Raw genomic sequence first — 18,871 nt, 5'->3', positions numbered from 1 at the left:
ACATCCATTTTGTTAGCGTTAAACCACATTTTAACACTTTTGGGGGTTTGCTCAGGGTCAATTTCTTGATAGAGTTTCCAAACCAAAGAGAAATTTTCCTCGGCATGACGTTCTCTAGTATTTCTTTAGCATGTGTTGATCAATTTTCCCTTGATATCTATACAACGAGCCCACACCATACCATGGAAAATTGCCCCTAACTATCATATTGCCACCACCATGTTTTATGGTTCTTGGTTTTGGGGCCGACGAACAAATTGTTTTCCGTCTGATCCAAAGTGATTAAACTTAGACTCTTCAGTCTAAATTTAATCATTTATTCAAAGCACATTTTGCCGAAAACGTAATTCCTTGTGTAGTACGTTTTGCAAACTTCAAACGGCTCACGAGATTACGTTTTGTCACCAATGGTTTTTTTCGTGCAACCCTTCCAAATAGCTTATTTTCGGAAAAGCGTCTTCTAGCAGTGCTGACAGACAGATTGAGTTTTAAATTTTGAGCTATTTGTTCTTTAGTTCCCGGTGCGCCATTCAAAAAGATTCAGTTTTACAATACGGACATTGGTTTCCGTTATTTGTTACTTAATGAACCAGTGTTGTTAAATAAATTAATAGCATTGATAACTTTCTTCCAAGAACAACCCAATCTTCAAGCTATTTCAGAATTATTCAATCTCGAAATGCCCGTCCTTGTCCTTGAAAGACATCTGTTCCTTGTTTACATCGTCCCATTGTTGATAGATAATGAATTTTTCTTTTTGCTAAATGAATTACAAGAATATCCTTTAAATACTCAATAGAATGATAAACTTTTGATATAATAAAAGAATTTCATTTTTTTTTTAATAAAATGTAAATGTGTGCAATTTAAAATGACCGCCGAAAGGTAAACACAACTGCTCAAAACAAGCAGTTTTGACAGCTGTAAATGTCAAAAGAGTTTTTCCGTTCCAAAAGGTGAACATTGGTGATGCTATACAACTTAACAGCAGTTGCTATAAATACAAAAAAGTTCGTATCAAAAAGTAAAACCAACTGGTCATGAAAGTGTGCAATTTATGCTGTCGCCACTGTTTGTGTGTGTGAGTGTGTCGCCACTGGGTGCGTTTGTGTGTGTGAGTGTTTGCGTGTGTATGCATACATAGGGGTAGTCAATTTGAGGAAATTTTAAAATCTAAAATACCATACACTCTAGATTTGGGGCAAATTAAAAAAAAAAAAAAACAAATCTCAAAAAGTTTCAGCTCAACACGTCCACTCTATCTTTGCCACCTCAGGATTTTTTTAAAAAAAATATTCTCAAAAACAGCCGATTTTGCATGTCCAGGGGGAAAGTGAAATGAAAAAAGTTTGAAATTTTTTTTTTTCGGGGATGTTTATTTTTACCTATATATTTTAGCAACAATACATGGTGTTGTAGTTTTTTTTAAAATAAAGCCTTTTTGTGTATTTAGATTTGAAAATAAGAAAACATTTGATAACATATTGAAAAAGAATAATAACTATATATCCAAAATATATACTTTTTACTTTTTCAGTTAATAATGTAAATCTACAATAAAGTTTAGTAATTTCTACAAAGTGGAGATTTGACGAGACTCAGCTTTAGCTGCTTAAGAAACAATTCGATGTTTCCATTTGTTGTAGTTGTAAATTATCTTATAATTATTATTTTAAGTTTGGTTTTTTAAATCAGTAAAAATTAAATAGATCATTCTAAATATGTATGGTCAGAAAATAGGAAGTAAAAGAACGCGAAGGTCTAAAAAAAAACTATTCATTTTAGAAGAATCAAAGCCAGCCATTATAGGTAATAATTAGTTTTAGAATGAATCCCTTAACCTAAAAAACTTAGCTAAGCTTTTTATTTCTTGTTTTTTGCAATTTAGGGTGTCCGCTTCCAACAGGGATGGAAATATTATAGCACTTAGCTTACAACCAATCATTTTTCCCAAGAACATCAAATAACGCTACTATTCTTGCTTATTCTCCTCAGAAAAACTTTGAAAGGTGTGAAATAAAAACTAAATGTGATTGTATTTCGGCCAAGGTAAAAGCGCCGATTAACTGAGCCCAAAGCGCAAGACCTGTCGGAAAACTCCTCTAGGTCGATGCAACGAGACGACTAGACACGTGCATCTAAAGGCAGTTTACAATTGAAGGACGCCCCTCGTGGGCTCCCTAACCCTAAACACTAACCCTAACGTTAAAATAAAACTTAACTAGCCTATCTTACATAAAACATTGTGAATATGAATTGTAATAAAAGCAACTCAATAAAGCAATCGTTCTAAGTATTTAAAAGTAATCTAAAGCGATCGTTGTTTAAATTCAGACAACGTTTAGCATTTCTTTAGTTCGACGTCAAAAAAAGTAATGCATTGTCACTAAATACGTATAAAGGAATTAAACATCAAAAAATTTTTGTGTATTTGTTTTTTAAGTTTGACTAAAACACTTATAAACTCATGACAACTTAATAATCATTATTGCCGTCAAAATCGTCTTCATGGTAATCTTGTCACTATTTTTACTTATATTGATCAATCCGGCTTCTCCATCTTAAGAATATGAAATATGAGTATTTAAATGACTTTTTCCAGTTCCACCTATACAGAAGGGAGCCATTCTAAGAAGGGAACCAATGAATGAATATATTTCCGATTCTGTGGACCTACAATCACGTTTCATAACACATTCTAAAAACAATTATATCAGTATTAACCTTAATACTAGATGTTGGATTTAGGGTCCAAAGATTTTAGCAAATGGATGCAAAAACTAAATACAAAAAATCAACAGATGTAAAAGAGGAGCCGTGAGAAAATAGAGCACCAAAAGTTTAACAAAATCGTTTAAATTGCTTCACTACTTTTATATCCTGCTAATCATTTTAGAAATATTTAAAAAATTTAATCAGATGGCGCTATGCTCTTTGAAAGCCCTGTTCAATGTATCATAGGTTTATATCATACCCTTCAAAAATTATTTGCATAGTTTTAATGGTGTTTAAGATTTGAAGTACATTAAAGAATAGAATTATAACCTGAATTTGATTTTAGTTAAACAAAAAAGTTAACACTTTACCAACAACAAGTTGACATAAAGCAGCGTCTCTAAATGGAAGCTTTTTAAGTGTGCCTTTTCCATCCATACTTAAATGCGACACAATAAAATTAGAAAAAAGCTGTTTCAAGAGATTTTTTGAAGTATCTATAGTAGATGTTACCCCAATTCGTGAAAGAAGGTGAAACTTCAAATAAATTATTAAAAAATGCATTTTTTAAATAGATATGGAATTCCAATTTCAAATCAAAATATAAATTCTGTTTATTCAGTAAAAGCAAAACCTATTTTTGACATCAAAACAAACAGTCTTGAATAAAAATTTTAAAATAATAGCCAAATTTTAAATTACAGGATATTGAACTTGAAATAGAAAATATGAGCTATTTACTAACTAAAGTTGTTTTATTTGCAAGTATTGCATACTGCTCCTCTAAATTTCTATAGCCATTCAAAATCTGAATAGGTCCAGCAATAACTTCCAGATGAACATCACTACTATTCTTGCTTATTCTCCTCAGAAAAACTTTGAAAGATGTGCAATAAAAACTAAATGTCATTGTATTTTGGTCAAGGTAAAAGCGCCATAGATTAATGCTGGATTTTTTAAACTAAACAATCAAAGACTAGTGAAAAATCTTTCAAATCTGGACAATGAATATTCAAAACTTAGAAAGCATGAAAGAAGGGGTTCCACTGCAGATTTGGCAAAGCAGCAAGATTTACCTAAACAAAATATTCTTGGCTGGCATTCCTGATCTTAGGAATACAATAAAACATGTAAAAAAAAGATCTGGTTTAGACAAGCATGAGGATTTCTAGGCTTTCTAACCGGTTTACAATAAAATTTTCTAACGGTTTCTAACGGTTTACAATAAAATTAGCTAAACAATGTTCACTCACTATTTCAATCTCTCGTATAATTACGTTAAATTAATAAGTGGTGAGTTGTTATATTTTTAGCCAATGGAGAGTAGCAGAAAGAGAAAGCTGCAAGTGAAACAACGGTATAAAGAATTAAAGGGTACGACTAATGTTGAGATTATTAAAGATACTAGTGAGGACTCCTTCAGTGATACTGATTTTGATCATGGAGAGTGGTTTAAAAGAAAAGCTTCACAACAAAAAGTCACTGCTGAAATTCTCATAGATGTTTTTGCTGGTAATGTTGCTCTTATTGCTACAATCAGTGATATTTCTCCAAGTGTTTTACATAAAGTTGCAGGTGCAGTTCTAACTCAATCAGAAGCTGATTTGACAAGTTTCAAATGTAGCCAGTCTACAGCAGCTAGAAAAAGGAAACATGCAAATCTTAATATATGCGAGATATCAAAAGAAGATGTTCAACAAGCAATGAATGAATCCCCATACCCATGCATAGTGCATTTTGGTGGCAAAACATTAATTGAACTAAACAAAGGAAAAAAAATTAAAACTGATAGACGGGCTGTACTCGTATATATTGAAGATGAGACACACCTGCTTGGATTACTTCCTTTACTATCATCTTCTGGTGAATGTCAGTGTAATGGTGCAATGGACCTTCTTAAGGAGTAGAACCTTGAATCCAATGTAGGAGGAATATGTTTTGAAACAACTGCAAGTACTGGGTTAAAGAAAGGTTCTTTAGTTAGAATATCCAACAATATGGACATATATCTTTTACTTATTGCATGCAGACATCATGTATGTGAATTAAGAATGGTTCATTTTTGTAATTCAGTTTCAGATGAACATTCCGCATGACTAGATAATCCCATTTTTAAAAAATTAAAAACAACTTTTAAAAATCCTGATTTTTATTGCAATCAAGCAGAACTGATAAAGTTGGATTGGAAAGTAGCAAGGAGAACCATTCTTGAGAAAGCTGCGCTAGAGTTTTTGAACTTTTGACAAGAAAACATTACAAAGGGAAAAGAAAATAAAGATTTTATAAGAGAATAGAAAGGAGCTTGCAGAACTCGTCGTAATTTACCTTTCTTCATTAACACTAAAAAAACCTGAAGCAGTTCATCACGTTAGGTTCTTATCCAAAGCACTTTACTACCTAAAGCTACAGCTTTTTTCCAGCCATCTTGAGTTTGTAAACCAGAACAATAAATTCAAGACAGGTATAACGCCAATAAGTGAATTTACAGTTTGCTTTTATTCCAAAAGGTATTTACAGGCAAATGATGCTATTGGAGCTCCCTTTCTTGATATAAAAGCAAAACACCAAATGCAACAGTACCAAAAACTTAGTGCCAAACCAGATGCTGTCGATGCAGTTTTAAACTCTCTTTACAAACATAGTTGGTGTTTAGATTCAACAATGATTCCTCTTGCTCTGTTGGACGATAATATGTCATTTGAGTAGAAAAAATGACGATACCATGTCTTTTTGCTAAAATATATAGGTAAAAATAAACATCCCTGAAAAAAAAAAATTTCAAATTTTTTTCATTTAACTTTTCCCCTGGACATGCAAAAACGGCTGGTTTTTAGAACTTTTTTTCTAAAATAGTGCTCAGGGGGTAAGGATAGAGTGGACCTATTAAGCTGAAAGATTTTGGGAGTTGTTTTTTTAACATTTGCATCAAATCTAAAGTGTATGGCATATTAGATTTGAATTTCCTCAAATTGACAACCTCTAACACCTAGATACACGCACATTCACACACACACACACACACACACACACACACACACACACACACACACATACACACACACACGCACACACACACATAAACATTCATACAAACACTAACGCATTATATGTATCTGTTTATAATTATTACCATGAGCTTTAAGTATTAATTAACCCTCCTTCATTTTTTGCTTGCCCTGCTTGATGAACTCGTAACCCTGCTAAATTAGCTTCTCACCTTCTTTTAAATAAATTGTCCTCCCTCTTACTTCCTTTTCTCCTACTCAGGGTCTGCGTTTATGTCATACAGTTACAGAAAAATTTGTTAAGCTAAATACCTGTGTAATTTGATTGGTTTTCTAGTTACATCGTCAATTATTATATAGTTAAACTAAACCTGAATATAACAGGGGCAAATACCCGAAAAAGCAAAAATGTAGCCTGATCGTTTTTCCAGTGTGGTGTTCATATATATATATATATATATATATATATATATATATATATATATATATATATATATATATATATATATATATATATATATATATATATATACACTGCCGCTCACGGAAGTTAGGACAATGGAGATTTTTTCAAAAAAGCAATATTAGCATGTAATTACGTTATAGAATTTTTGATTTATATTAATAAAAGTTATATTTTTTATACATTTTCAATATAAAATATATTATTAGTCAGTTTTATGTAATAAAAATTTACAAAAACCATTATAATAATTAAATTTTCTTTTCGTCAAAAAAACCACCCTTTGATTTAATAACTGCTTTAACTATTCTCGGCATTCTTTCAATTAATTTTCTAATTGTTTCTTTCTGAATATTAATCCATTCCTGTTCTATAATGTTCCATAAATGAGATTTTGATGTTGGACATACACTTCTAATTTTTCTATCCAGTTCATCCCAAAGTAACTCAATGGGGTTGAGGTTTGGGCTTTGGGGAGGCCAGGTCATTACACGTAATACATTTTCAGCTTTTTTTGATTCTAAATAATTTCTACATAACAATGCAGTATGTTTAGGGTCATTATCATGCATCAGAATAAAATTATCTCCGATTAATCGAAGTCTCGAAGGGATCGCACTTGTTTCCAGGATATCTCTATAATGTTCTTTTCTCATTATACCATCGATTTTACGCAAATCTCCCACTCCACCCAGAGAGAAACAACCCCAAACTATCACAGAGCCTTCACCATGTTTTACTGTTGGAACCAGACATTGAGTTAGCATTTTTTCTTCAGCAGATCTTCTGACGTAAACTCTTTGCTTATTTCCGAAAACTTCAAATTTTGACTCATCGGTCCAGAGTACTTGTTTCCATTCATCCATCGTCCAATTTTTGTGGAACTGTGCCCAACGGAATCTCTTCTGTCGATTACCTTTTCGTAGATATGGTTTTCGGATAGCAACACGACCATGCAAATTAGCTTTTTGCAACCTTCGTTTGATTGTACTGACAGAAACTTTTTTTTCTCGATCACAGTTGAAAATAGCTGTTATTTGTGGAGCAGTTAACATTCGATTACGTTTACTGATGACTTTTATACGACAGTCATCAGTTTTTGTTGTTATGCGAGAAGGACCTGGACGATTTCTGTCTTCCAAACTTCCAGATTCTCGATATCGACAAATTGTATAGCTAACTGTTGATTTACTAAGATTTAATTTTTCAGCTATTTTTCTAACTGTATAGTCTTCTTGAAGCAAAGTGAGTATTGCTGCCCTTTTTTCTACACTTATTGGCTTACCTTTAGGCATATTTTTTTCAATATTTTGAATTTACACTAAAAAAAATAAATTTAATTACACCTTTTTATATATTTTTAAAACACTAACACAAAATACACAAAATATCTGCATATAAAAACTCAGTAAACAATAGAAATACTAGTTAAATGACAAACTTAAAAGATTTGAATCAATAATGTAAAATACAGGTTCATACGTGAATTTAATATGTTTCTGGGTTCTCTGTTTATTAATTTAAAATTTTTTTACTTTTTTACTGACTTTTACTTGCGTGTACAATTTATGTTATTTTAATGTATTTACATTAAAATAAACTTAATTTAGAACTTTTTTATACAAGTTTTATTTAACTTGATTAATTTTTATATAAACATGAATTTTACTAATATAAGTTAATAATTTTATAACTTTATTACATTTTAATATTGTTCTTTTGAAAAAATATTTTTTGTCCTAACTTCCATGAGCGGCAGTGTATATATATATATATATATATATATATATATATATGAATAATCACTTTGTTTGAGAATTGTGTGAGAGCAAATGCAAAGAGGTTTGCGTTTGCAAAGAATCAAAACTGAACGGTTGATAATTGGAAGAAAGTATTATGGTTGGACGAAGCTAAAATATGCCTTAATGGTTCAAACGGTAGACGTTGGACATGGAGAAGACCAGGTGAATTAATGCAACAAAAGCATGTTAAACAGACAATAAAGCATGACAAGTATGTCATGGCCTGGGATTGCCGCAGATGGAATGGTGTGGGGCGTATTCATGTTATAAAGGATACATTGACTTCCCCTAAGTATGTTAGAATACTTTCATAATCATATGCAATTATCTGCTCGAGAGTTATTCAACGGAGAATTCTTATTCCAGCAAGATGGTGATTCAAAACATACGACAAATAAATACCAAAGCCTGGCTCTAAGGCAAAAACATCGAAGTGTTAGATTGGCCAGCACAAAGCCCAGACTTGAATCCTATAGAAAACCGATGGAAAGTAGTAAAGGAAGAAATCGGTAAGTTTATATTGATGAAAAAAGACGATATTAGATTTAATGAGGTGTAAGAGCCTCGTTGAGTTGATGCCTAAGAGAATTGACAAAGTATTAACTTATAAAGGAGTATGGGCTAAGTATTAAAGAAATAAATTACTAAAAAGAAAAAATACTTTTGTCCGGATACTTTTTTCCACAGTCATTTTAGTTTTTCTTACCAAAAGAGACATCTAGCTAATGTTGTAAATGTTTGATGGTACAATTAGAAAGAGCTTGCCGAGAGTTCCAAAAATATATATAACAGTATGAGGTTTCTTTCATTTAGTATAGAATTATACCTAAAAGTAGTTTGTCCAGATATATTTTTCTGTAACTGTATAGCATAACCGCAGACCCTGAGCAGGAGATACGGAAGTGTGTGTGTATATATATATATATATATATATATATATATATATATATATATATATATATATATATATATATATATATATATATATATATATATATATATATATATATATATATATATGAGTAAAATGGGGTCAAATGATTTAGTGAAGAACTTTAACTTTTTTTTAAGGGAAAAAGGTTTTTAGTTTAGTTTTTTTTTAAAGTTGTGAGAACTTTGAGCTGTATTTAAATATATACAAATCAAGTAAAAAAATTTTTTTTGTTTTTTAATAAAGTTTATGTAATTGAAAAAAAGAGTTGTTTCATTCTACCTTCACATTCGGGGAGAATGAAATACGCAAGTCTATGTGTAATTAAAACAACACATAACTAAAAAAAACAAAAAGTAACCAATAATAACAATTTAAAAAACAACCAATAATAACAATTAAAAACAACCAAATAAAAAAAACTTTGTTTTTGTGATGATGTTGAGTCGTGAAGAGGTACTAGAGGTTGAGCTGAGTTGTCACTTGTGCGGCACTTTTTGGTGCAATAAAACCCAACGCTTTTCACATATCGCTTTGGTATGCATGTTTAACAAAGCCAAGCCTTGCATTTCGAATTTTCACACTGATACCATTCCATGTATTGACTTGTTGAAGCTTCGCCTAAAACTTTACGGCACTTTTTACACTTCACTTGCTTTGCAGCTGTTATTGTTGTTGGAGTTGTTGTTGTTGCTTGATTTATTTGCAGATAGAGGACATGTGTCACATGTCCATCTACGACAAAAATATGAATACCTATAATTGGATAACTATAATTAGGTTTACTTAATTAAGTAATGAATTGATTAAAGTAAAGGTTAAACTAATTACCAGGAATATTTTTAATGGCAAGAACATACAGTGGTGGCCAAAAGTCTTGGAACAACATATTTTATGTTCTGATAAATTTTTATACTAAAAATAATAAACGATAACAGTAAGATAAATAAAAAAATAAATAAGTTCTAAGTATTTATATTCTATGTTATTATATTCTAAGTATCTAATATTTTTAGTATAAAAATTTATCAGAACATAAAATATGTTGTTCCAAGACTTTTGGCCACCACTGTACACGCCAGTGAGCCAATTCAAAAATTGCTTATCTTCCATCCATTTGGACGGAGATGCGGCGTAAACGGCATCGTCTGGACCACTTAAGCAACAATTGCTGTACAGGCGTTTTTTTGATTTAAAAATAATATATGGAGCAAGACAATTACTAGCAGCATTGACGCATTTTCCAACTGTTTAATGGATTATTTTTTTGTTGCCAACCAATTTCAATGGTCTTTTTGCAATACACCGGCAAACTACATGTTGCTTGCGTTGATCACCAGAAAATCCAATGTCATGAAAGTTCCACAATGAAGTACTTTCATCGATTCCTGCTTCGTTGAATTCTTTTTGCAGTGTTTTGAAATACTTTGCAACTATTCCTTGTGTGCAAGAAGCGGCTCTGAGTGATGAAATATTGCCTACGGCCCACTATGCGTGGCGCTGATAGAAAAAAAAGGAAATAGCCTTATAACTAGAGAACTGTTTAACATTTTGAAGTAATTTTTTGAACAAAGCATCAATTATGAGAAATTGTTTGTTTTTATATATATTTATAAAAAAAGTCCGGTCTTTTTTAAAACCGGTTTTATTCCGGTTTTTTAGTTGGTTTATCCGGACTAATTCGATTTTTGATTAAAAAGATATAAAACCGATAGTTTTTGATATTTAAAACTGATATATCAGTTTTAAGTCTCTATTTAAGTCTGATATATCAGTTTATCTTTTTTAGGGGTTACAGGCATTTTTAGTCTCCAACTTATATTTTCATGTTAAATAAAAAAGGAAATAACATAAGTATTTTATTATAAATAAAAGTAAAATAAATACTCCAGTAGTTCCATTCCCCTCAAATGCAGAATAGAGGTTCTGATGCTAAAATAGGTTTTTAACAATATGTGGCTATGAAAATAGTCGTTTTTAGGTTTTTAACAATATGTGGCTATGAAAATAGCCGTTTATTAAAAGTTGCTTATCAACTACAGCTGCATGGTTTAATGATGCTTCCTTGATTTCTTTTTATAATATGAACCATTACTCTTTATCTTCCTAAAATTATTTAACAACACACATTAAAGTTTTGAAAAGTTTTTTTAATAAATAGTATAGTTTAAGATATAAACTATTTATTATAGAAATTATCTATCAAATTCTAATTCTAATAATTATACATTCAAGAAAAAACTGTATTCATTGTAATAAATAGATACAATTGAAATATAATTAAAATTTTTACTCTAAACGTATCTCAGCAATCCTTATGTGGAGCAACATTTAATATTTACAACAAGCCTTCATGAATTGCACTTTGAAAGTTTGGGATTCTTATGTTTCAACTTTTCTAACAATTAGTACTTTTTTTTTTTTTTGCAAGCATAAAAAAAAACATACTGTTTGATTATGTAAAAAGATCTCAGAAATATCAGATTGGCTACCACCAGCACCTAAAATGTATCATTAATAAAATTAAACGATAACATTAAATATTTAAATTTAAAGATATACATAGCTTTCTCCAATATTTACCTTAAGAACAGTTATCAGCTTAATCTTCTTGCAGTATAGCTTTTATACCTCTTGCATTTTGTTCTTCTTACAATATAGGTACAAGTCAGATGTCATAAATAAATAATTAGCTGTATCCCTAGTATTTTCAGCAAAAGAAGTTAATCGTGCATGACCTACTCGTGCAGTTTTGTTGGCTTTGTTCCTGGCTTCAATGGCACTCTCAGACAAAGAACCTATTGGATACTTAAAATATTTAATAAAAGAAACACCATGAACTACCATTCTATGCACAGACTGTGACATTGGAATGGCTTTTAAAAACTGATCATTAGAAATGAGACCAAACAGACGTTCAGATTTCTGCTTGAAAATTTTCACATCCGGTCTTGCGGTTGTACTATTTATATCAATTAGCAGGTCCCTAAATAGTTTGATCATAGTGGTATTCAAATTTAGAATTCTTCCAGTCACAGATGGATTATTAAAGAATTTTCGTGCAACATTGCCAGTGTTGGATGTACCACTTCCCTTCCTGACAAAAGATACCCTTATTTTTAATTGTATTTTGAATAAGTGCTGGAATTTTTTTTTGTTTTCAATAAATTCTTGGCTGTTTTTTGCTGGAATTTTTCTTCCTTGTTTCACTGCTGGAAGTTTGCAAGCAGTATTGAAAACCCACTCCATGCTGCATATCCACAAATGAAGACTGCAAATTCCAAGTTTCAATATATTCTTGTCTACATCTTTATCTTTATTCCAAATGGTTTCCAAATTAAACTCCTTAGGACTTGCTTGACATACATGACAGCACTGAGATGCTATATTTTTTTTAAGCATTTTTGATACCACAGCATTAAGTGTTTTACCATCATTCATTGTGGTATAAATAGTTGACAAACTTGAATTTATAACAAAAGTATTGTCATGAAGTGTAAACTTAATATTCTCTAAAGACAAAATTTCATTTTGTAAATGTTCAAACTTCTCTTGAATAAAACTAGTAGTCTCTTTGGCAAAACAAAACATAAGATGACGGGTTGCATCTGGACTATTTGGATTACAATTTTTCCATAGTATCTTTTTTCCACTTCGAATCTCCAACAGTACAAACACTATACTATACACAGTGGAATCATCCACACCTCTCTTCATAGTTGCTGCATTCTGAAATTCAGATTGGTCACTCTGACCATCACCACCCACTTTGCAAATAACATATATGTTATCACGTTCCTCCTGTGCTAAAAATTTAATAAAATTATCATCATCCTCCAAAAGATACTCAAACACTCTAGAAACTGAATGTTTGATCATATTGAATAGACTACATTTTACTTCAGTTTCTGAATATTTCACCTGCTCTGGATATGTCAATTTTTTGTATTCTTTTAACTTGGTTAAACCTGGAGGAACAAGATGATGATTTTGTGTAACAATTTTTTGAAATTCAGCCCATGTTCTGTCTGTTAGTCTCAAATTGCAAAAAGTATGCAATGATAAATTTGGACCATATAAATTAGACCTGGGTGCAGTAGAGGGATTAGAGGCTAACCTTTTTACAGCATGTTGAATTTCTTCCAGTTCTTTTCCCTGAAGATTATCAGTTCTTTTACGTTTCATCCTACTTGTAAGTTCTAAAAAAGATTTTCTAGGTTTTGGTGCTTCAGGTGTTCCCATTGTTACAGTATTTCTCCTAAAACATGTATAAAATGTGTGTACAACTTTTAACTTTATATATATATATATATATATATATATATATATATATATATATATATATATATATATATATAAATACACACATACGTACCTGTTTAACTTCAGTCTAAGACCTTCAAGTATTAATTGGCCCTCCTTCATTTTTTGTTCACCCTGCTTGATGAGCAGGTTACCCTGCTGAATCAGCTTTTCACCCTCTTTTAAAATAAGTTGTCCCTCCTCATATTTCCTTATCTGTTGCTCAGGATCTGTTTCTAAGCTATATATATATATATATATATATATGTAACATTTTATTTTAGAATTAATAAAAAACTTACCAGACATATGATTTGTATTCTATTTTTTTATCCAGAAAATCTTTGTATTTAGTGAAGAACAAACTGCTTTTTTTTCCACATTTGTTAAAGTTTTTTATCAACTCAAAAGCTAGTCTCCGAAAAATTTTGAAACTAACCATACAACCAGCATTATTTAGTGCAATAAACTTAGACTCCAAAAGTTTTGCTCAGGCTTTAAAATTTTTTCTTAAGAATATATGCCTTGGGGGAAATGTATGTGTTAAAAGTTGACGAAGAGTGAATGTAGCCATTTTGATAGTTAATAAAAATCATCGCAAGGTAAAACTGAATCAAATAAAAACTTACCGGAAGTTGTTGAACTACGGAATTTTCATTTACTTCACAGAATTTAGTCGGTTTTTGAATAAAATTCACAATAGTAAAAATGATTTTTAAGCATGAGGTCACAGAGGTCGCCTCAATTTTTTTGCATGGCAGTAAATTCAATTCGCAGTAGCTATATTTTATTCAAAAAAAACGAAGCGACCTCTGTGACCACATGCTCAAATCAATCAATGTTTAAGAAATCAAAAAATCAGCAAAAAAATGCTATGCCAAAACCCTTTTTTTCTATTTCTAGTTTTACATTCAATTAAATACATGATTATTTTAATTTCGCATAAAAATAATATAGAAATTTAACACTTATCATATACTTTGAAAGGATTTTAACAAAAATGCGAGTTTTTTAAAACCTCAAAAAAACCCTTAAGATGTCAGAAGTTTAAAAAAACTTAAAACAATTTTTTTTTTATAAAGAGTTAAAAACTAAATGCAAAAAAAAAAACTTAAAAAGTTTAAATATGAAAAATCACTAAAAAATATGCACAAAATCCTATTTCCGCTAAGCGATGCATAGTGCGGCCCTGATGCTTACCTTATGACTCCACCGGTTTATGAAAAGCTTATACCAATCTCTCCCTGGAGTACCATTAGGAAACAAATGAGATTGACCTTGGTGTTGCAATTCGCGTATTTTATTCAACCCCACATGTCTCCGTTTTCGTTTTTATCTCATAACATTTTTCCCTGAATAGCAAATTTAATTTTGTAAAAAGATTCTTGACCAGCGTAAAAAGTTCTACCAGTATACTTATTAAGTTCATTAATATGAAGTTTAGTTTCCGAGAGTTTTATAATCATTTTTCAAAAAAAGAAAAAAGATATCACGCATTCGAAAACGTAACAAATTATCAAAAAAAATCTTTTTTTTGAATTAAACTTTGATATCATCTTATTCAGAAAAAAATCCTCTACGACTTGATCAAAAAATACGTGCAAAAAGTGTATTCAATAAATAATTAAGAACAAAAGAATAAGCATAGTCATAACTATTTCATTCTACCCTGTTTTACTAAATATATATAAACATTTATATTTCTTTTATATATATATATACATATATATCTTACATATGTATGTGTGCATGTGTATTATGATATGAAAATTTCATATTAAAAAGCATAAGTAACTAACTTGTAATTAATATGTAATATATTTAAAAAAGCAAAATTAAAAAGTTTAAGTTTGGAATATAGTATTTTACATTTAAGTTTCACTACAATTCTACATTAAAAATGTAGAATTGCATAATCAAAGTATAATGTAACGTAACTATGTGTACTATTCGTAACTAACGGTGCGAAACTATGTTTGCAAGTCAGAACGAGGAAAAGTGTCGCAGTTTATAATCTTTTTTGCAGTAATACAAGTTAAAAAATAAAAAAGATCAATTAGAAAAGTTAGCATAGAGTTCAAAATACCACAGAAGACTTTTGGAAGGTATAATATATTAAGTACAATTGATTACCTTCTTCTAGTAATACTTTAGTTCAAACTGAAGTGATTCATGAGAACTCAGTTGTTTCTTCATTTTCTGATAATAAAAATGAATGCCAGATTGTTGATACTGTTGAAACGCCTGAGCCTAATAAAGTTAATGAAGAAACAATAACACTAAGAGATCTACAACATCTTAAATCAAACAGAAAACCTTGGAACAGTTTTTGCTTCACTAAATGGTATCAGATATATTAGTTTTTGTGTTTAATTACTGATTTAAATTTGATAGTTTGTTTCTATATCAAAAGTAAAGACCCATCCACACATGGTTCAATATAAAAAACAATTGGAATAGTTTTAAAAAATGTTTATTCAATGTGTAGGCTATCATTATTTTTTTTGCAGGTATTTGAACCTGAGCAGGAAGACTTGCTTCAACAACACCTTTTGCATGAAAATGACACATAATATGGTCTTTCTCCTGAGGAGAAAGACCATAGTATATATTATTTCTACATATGCTCTTGCCTGCAGCTGAATAATTCCCCAATCATGGGCAGAGTTACAAATTGCAGGGTGTGATTGTGTGCAGGATTCTTGAAGTGGCATCAAAAACTTTTTATTTGTTCTCCTCAAGCAACAAGTTTAGCCTGCTGCACTAGGTTTAATCAGCATAATGTTAAATTGTTTTTTGACAACTTAAGTAAAGTTTTGACAAGCTTGAAAGTGATCCCTGCAGACATGTGGAAAATTGATGAGACCGGAATCACAACTGTGCAACAACCAGACCTTATCGTTACTCGCAGAGACTTTCGCCAGATAGGTCGAGTAACATCTGCTGAAAGAGGAGTTTTAGTGACTATCAATTTGGCGGTTAGTGCGATTGGCAATAGTTTGCCCGTATATTTTATCTTTCCGAGAGTTAACTTTAAGTCCCATTTTATTCGTGATCTATCACACCAATAGGGTGTGATAGATCAGCCCACTTCTCAGGCTGGATGACAGAAAAACTTTCCTAAATAGGGGAGTTGGGGGCTTTTTGATCTCTGGGGCAGCTTGATCTTTTAGCGCTACTTTATCTATTTATAATTAAATCTGCGTGACGTCATAAGATACTATCAGCATATACTTCCGGCTATTTATTTTCGTTGTTGTTTTGTCAAAAAATCGATTACGAATTTTAAGAAACAAAAATTGGATTATCGCGATAAAAAGTAAATTTGATGAACATGAGAATTATTCATACATTTTTGTTACTATGTTAAATATTTGTAAAATATCAACTGCAGTCACTAGGTACTTTATCGACGTATATTTTATGATATGATTTCGCCGTTGAATTTTATTTATCAGCGATATACAGCCATTATTACATGAAGAATACCTATAGGGGTTCCTTGATCTCTCTTACACGGGGCTGGTTAATCTGAGGATCAAGGTGCCCCATACTAAAATTATGATACAAGTATAATTTGTTGTATTTAATTTTATAATTACATTAGAATTAATTACATTAAAATTGCATTTGAAGTAATGACATTGAAATAACTATTGAAATGCATTCATTGCACAAAGAAAAAGTATTTCCATTTGCTAGATAAATAAAATTAGTAATAAAAAGTAAAATGGTAAATCATTTTATCAAGATATAGTAATAATATTCGATTTAATTTTGTTGAATTTTTGACATACATAAATATGTATCAGATGCCGCTGGATTTGAAACTGTCAATAGGAAAAGTCAAGCATTTAAATAAGATGATTGCGAACAATAGTAAATTTTTATCATACATTTTTCTTGCTCTTCTCATTAAAGAAAAAGATCGGGCTAATGAGCAGTGGTGCACGCTTGGTGTCGGGGTTCGATACCCGTGCGTAGCAGACGCTTGGTCAACTTTTTCTGAGCATCTGTATTTGTAAATAGCTGCTAAACTTATGTCACTGTTTCTCGTTCATTTAGTTCTACGTTACTTTTCCTCATGTTTAGTTAATTAATGCTGACATTTGATTTCCGATTTTGATTTTTCAGTTTTTGCAAACATTTCTTAAAGTTTCTGATGAAAAAACTTGTTCACTGAACATTAAATGTGAATCTCTTGGCAGAAACTTGAAGACCTATGTTTTTAATTATGGTTTTTAAGTAATCAACCATAAACCATAACCAACCGTCCTTGTCTAGCTTTGATTGACAACCACAGCTCTCATCTTGATGCACCAGTTCTTGATTTTTGCATAGAAGATGGGATCACACTTTTATCCTTTCCAGTAAACTGTAGCCCTTAGCTACAACCATTGAATAGTGCTTAAAATCCTTTTTAAAAGTTTAACTCAGCGTGTGGTGCGTGAATAACGGTAAACAAACGACCTATGAATATCTATGATGTACCTGGTATACTAAGAACAGCACTTTTTAATCCTATAACTCCAAGGAACATAATGAGTGGCTTCTAAGTAACAGGAGTTTACCCATTAACAAAGATATTTTTTTCAGGAAGTGACTTTTTGATGTTGCATACATCAGATAAATCAGATCCTGATATTGGTTTCTCCACTGCAGATTACAACACTTCCAAACAAACAAATCTTAATAAATCGATTCTCTCTCTGTCTACTTCGAAGGAAGAAAATTTTCCAGACCCTTTACTTTTACCAACTCCTGAAGAAGTAAAGCCTTTGGAAAAAGCTAAGTCTAGAGAACAGAAAAAAATAGGCCTGAAATTTGGAAACGAATTTCTGCTATATTGACAGATACTGCTATTAAGAAAGCCTTAAAATATGAACAGAAGACATCAAAAGAAGGAAAAGAAAGGGCTTTAAAACAAAAAAAATAAAACACATACTAAAAAACTATTCTCCACCAAAAGTAGCTATTCAAACAATTTTAAAGCCAGCAAGATTCAATCTTGTCCAACTAAGAGAAAGAAGCCAAACAAGAAAGGTGAGGGTTATGACATTGAGGATCAAATTGAAGATGTTTTTTGTCTTAGATGCCTCAAACCTTTCTCAAACAGACTTCCAAGTGCAGAGTGAATTCAGTGTTCATCTGCCATCTATGGGCACATTTAGCTTGCGTAGAAAAAGAACTTAAGAGTCTATTTTATTAATGTTTATACTGTAATGACTTTTTAGTTTAATTAGATGAAGACAGTGACTAATCTATGAGCAAATATTACAATACATGTAGCCGTATTAAATGCTATGATAAAACAAGAATTGTTCATTTGCATAAAATTGTTTTCACGGTATGTAGCTTTCTTGCCTAAAATTTAACTAGAAATTATTTTAAGGGTTGATCTGCCCCAAGCCTTGGGCCAACGTGCCCCGGTCTACCCTATTTGAGCAGAATTCTCAGTAGATTTGAAAAAATGCTATACTATTGAAAAAGAGAGTTTAATAATTTATACAACATACTGAATGAGAGAAAAAAGGTTTTCGAATAAAGATCTGACTTAGATTAAAATAAAAAAATGTTAAAGTTGATAACAATTGTCCCAGGTAAATGTTTTAAAGAGAATTTTGTAAATCAGCTGTGGTTGTTGCTACTACTA

The 18,871-nt window shown here is 30.9% G+C and overlaps 1 protein-coding gene and 2 pseudogenes across 3 annotated transcripts; 1 reads left to right on the top strand and 2 right to left on the bottom strand.

Annotated features, from left to right (window-relative positions):
• Window positions 1-2,475: 2,475 nt before the first annotated feature.
• Window positions 2,476-3,625, bottom strand: LOC149891416 (uncharacterized; annotated as a pseudogene).
• A 7,269-nt stretch (window positions 3,626-10,894) lies between these two features.
• Window positions 10,895-13,685, bottom strand: LOC149891415 (uncharacterized). Of its 3 annotated transcripts, XR_016450290.1 has the most exons (5): window positions 13,521-13,685; window positions 13,292-13,459; window positions 11,500-13,174; window positions 11,365-11,417; window positions 10,895-11,022 (listed from the first exon to the last, which is right to left on the bottom strand). XR_016450290.1 is itself a non-coding variant. In XM_090080522.1 (4 exons), the coding sequence occupies exons 1-3, from the start codon at window positions 13,658-13,660 to the stop codon at window positions 11,542-11,544; spliced, it is 1,941 nt and encodes a 646-aa protein (XP_089936648.1). In that variant the 5' UTR covers window positions 13,661-13,685; the 3' UTR covers window positions 11,310-11,417; window positions 11,500-11,541. The 3 variants fall into 3 exon arrangements, 1 of the variants encoding a protein (XP_089936648.1); XR_016450289.1 differs by having other exon boundaries at window positions 11,365-13,174; XM_090080522.1 differs by lacking the exon at window positions 10,895-11,022 and having other exon boundaries at window positions 11,310-11,417.
• Window positions 13,686-16,064: 2,379 nt separating this feature from the next.
• On the top strand, window positions 16,065-18,068 carry LOC149891414 (uncharacterized; annotated as a pseudogene).
• Window positions 18,069-18,871: the final 803 nt, after the last annotated feature.

The sequence above is a fragment of the Hydra viridissima genome, unplaced genomic scaffold (genome assembly GCF_058129835.1).
Source record: "Hydra viridissima isolate aposymbiotic clone 2 unplaced genomic scaffold, HvirCarnegie_v1 scaffold_2, whole genome shotgun sequence".
In the NCBI taxonomy this organism is placed as follows: Eukaryota; Metazoa; Cnidaria; class Hydrozoa; order Anthoathecata; family Hydridae; genus Hydra; species Hydra viridissima.
The sequence above is the reverse complement of the archived record's forward strand: the minus strand, read 5'-3'. Positions and strand labels throughout refer to the sequence as shown.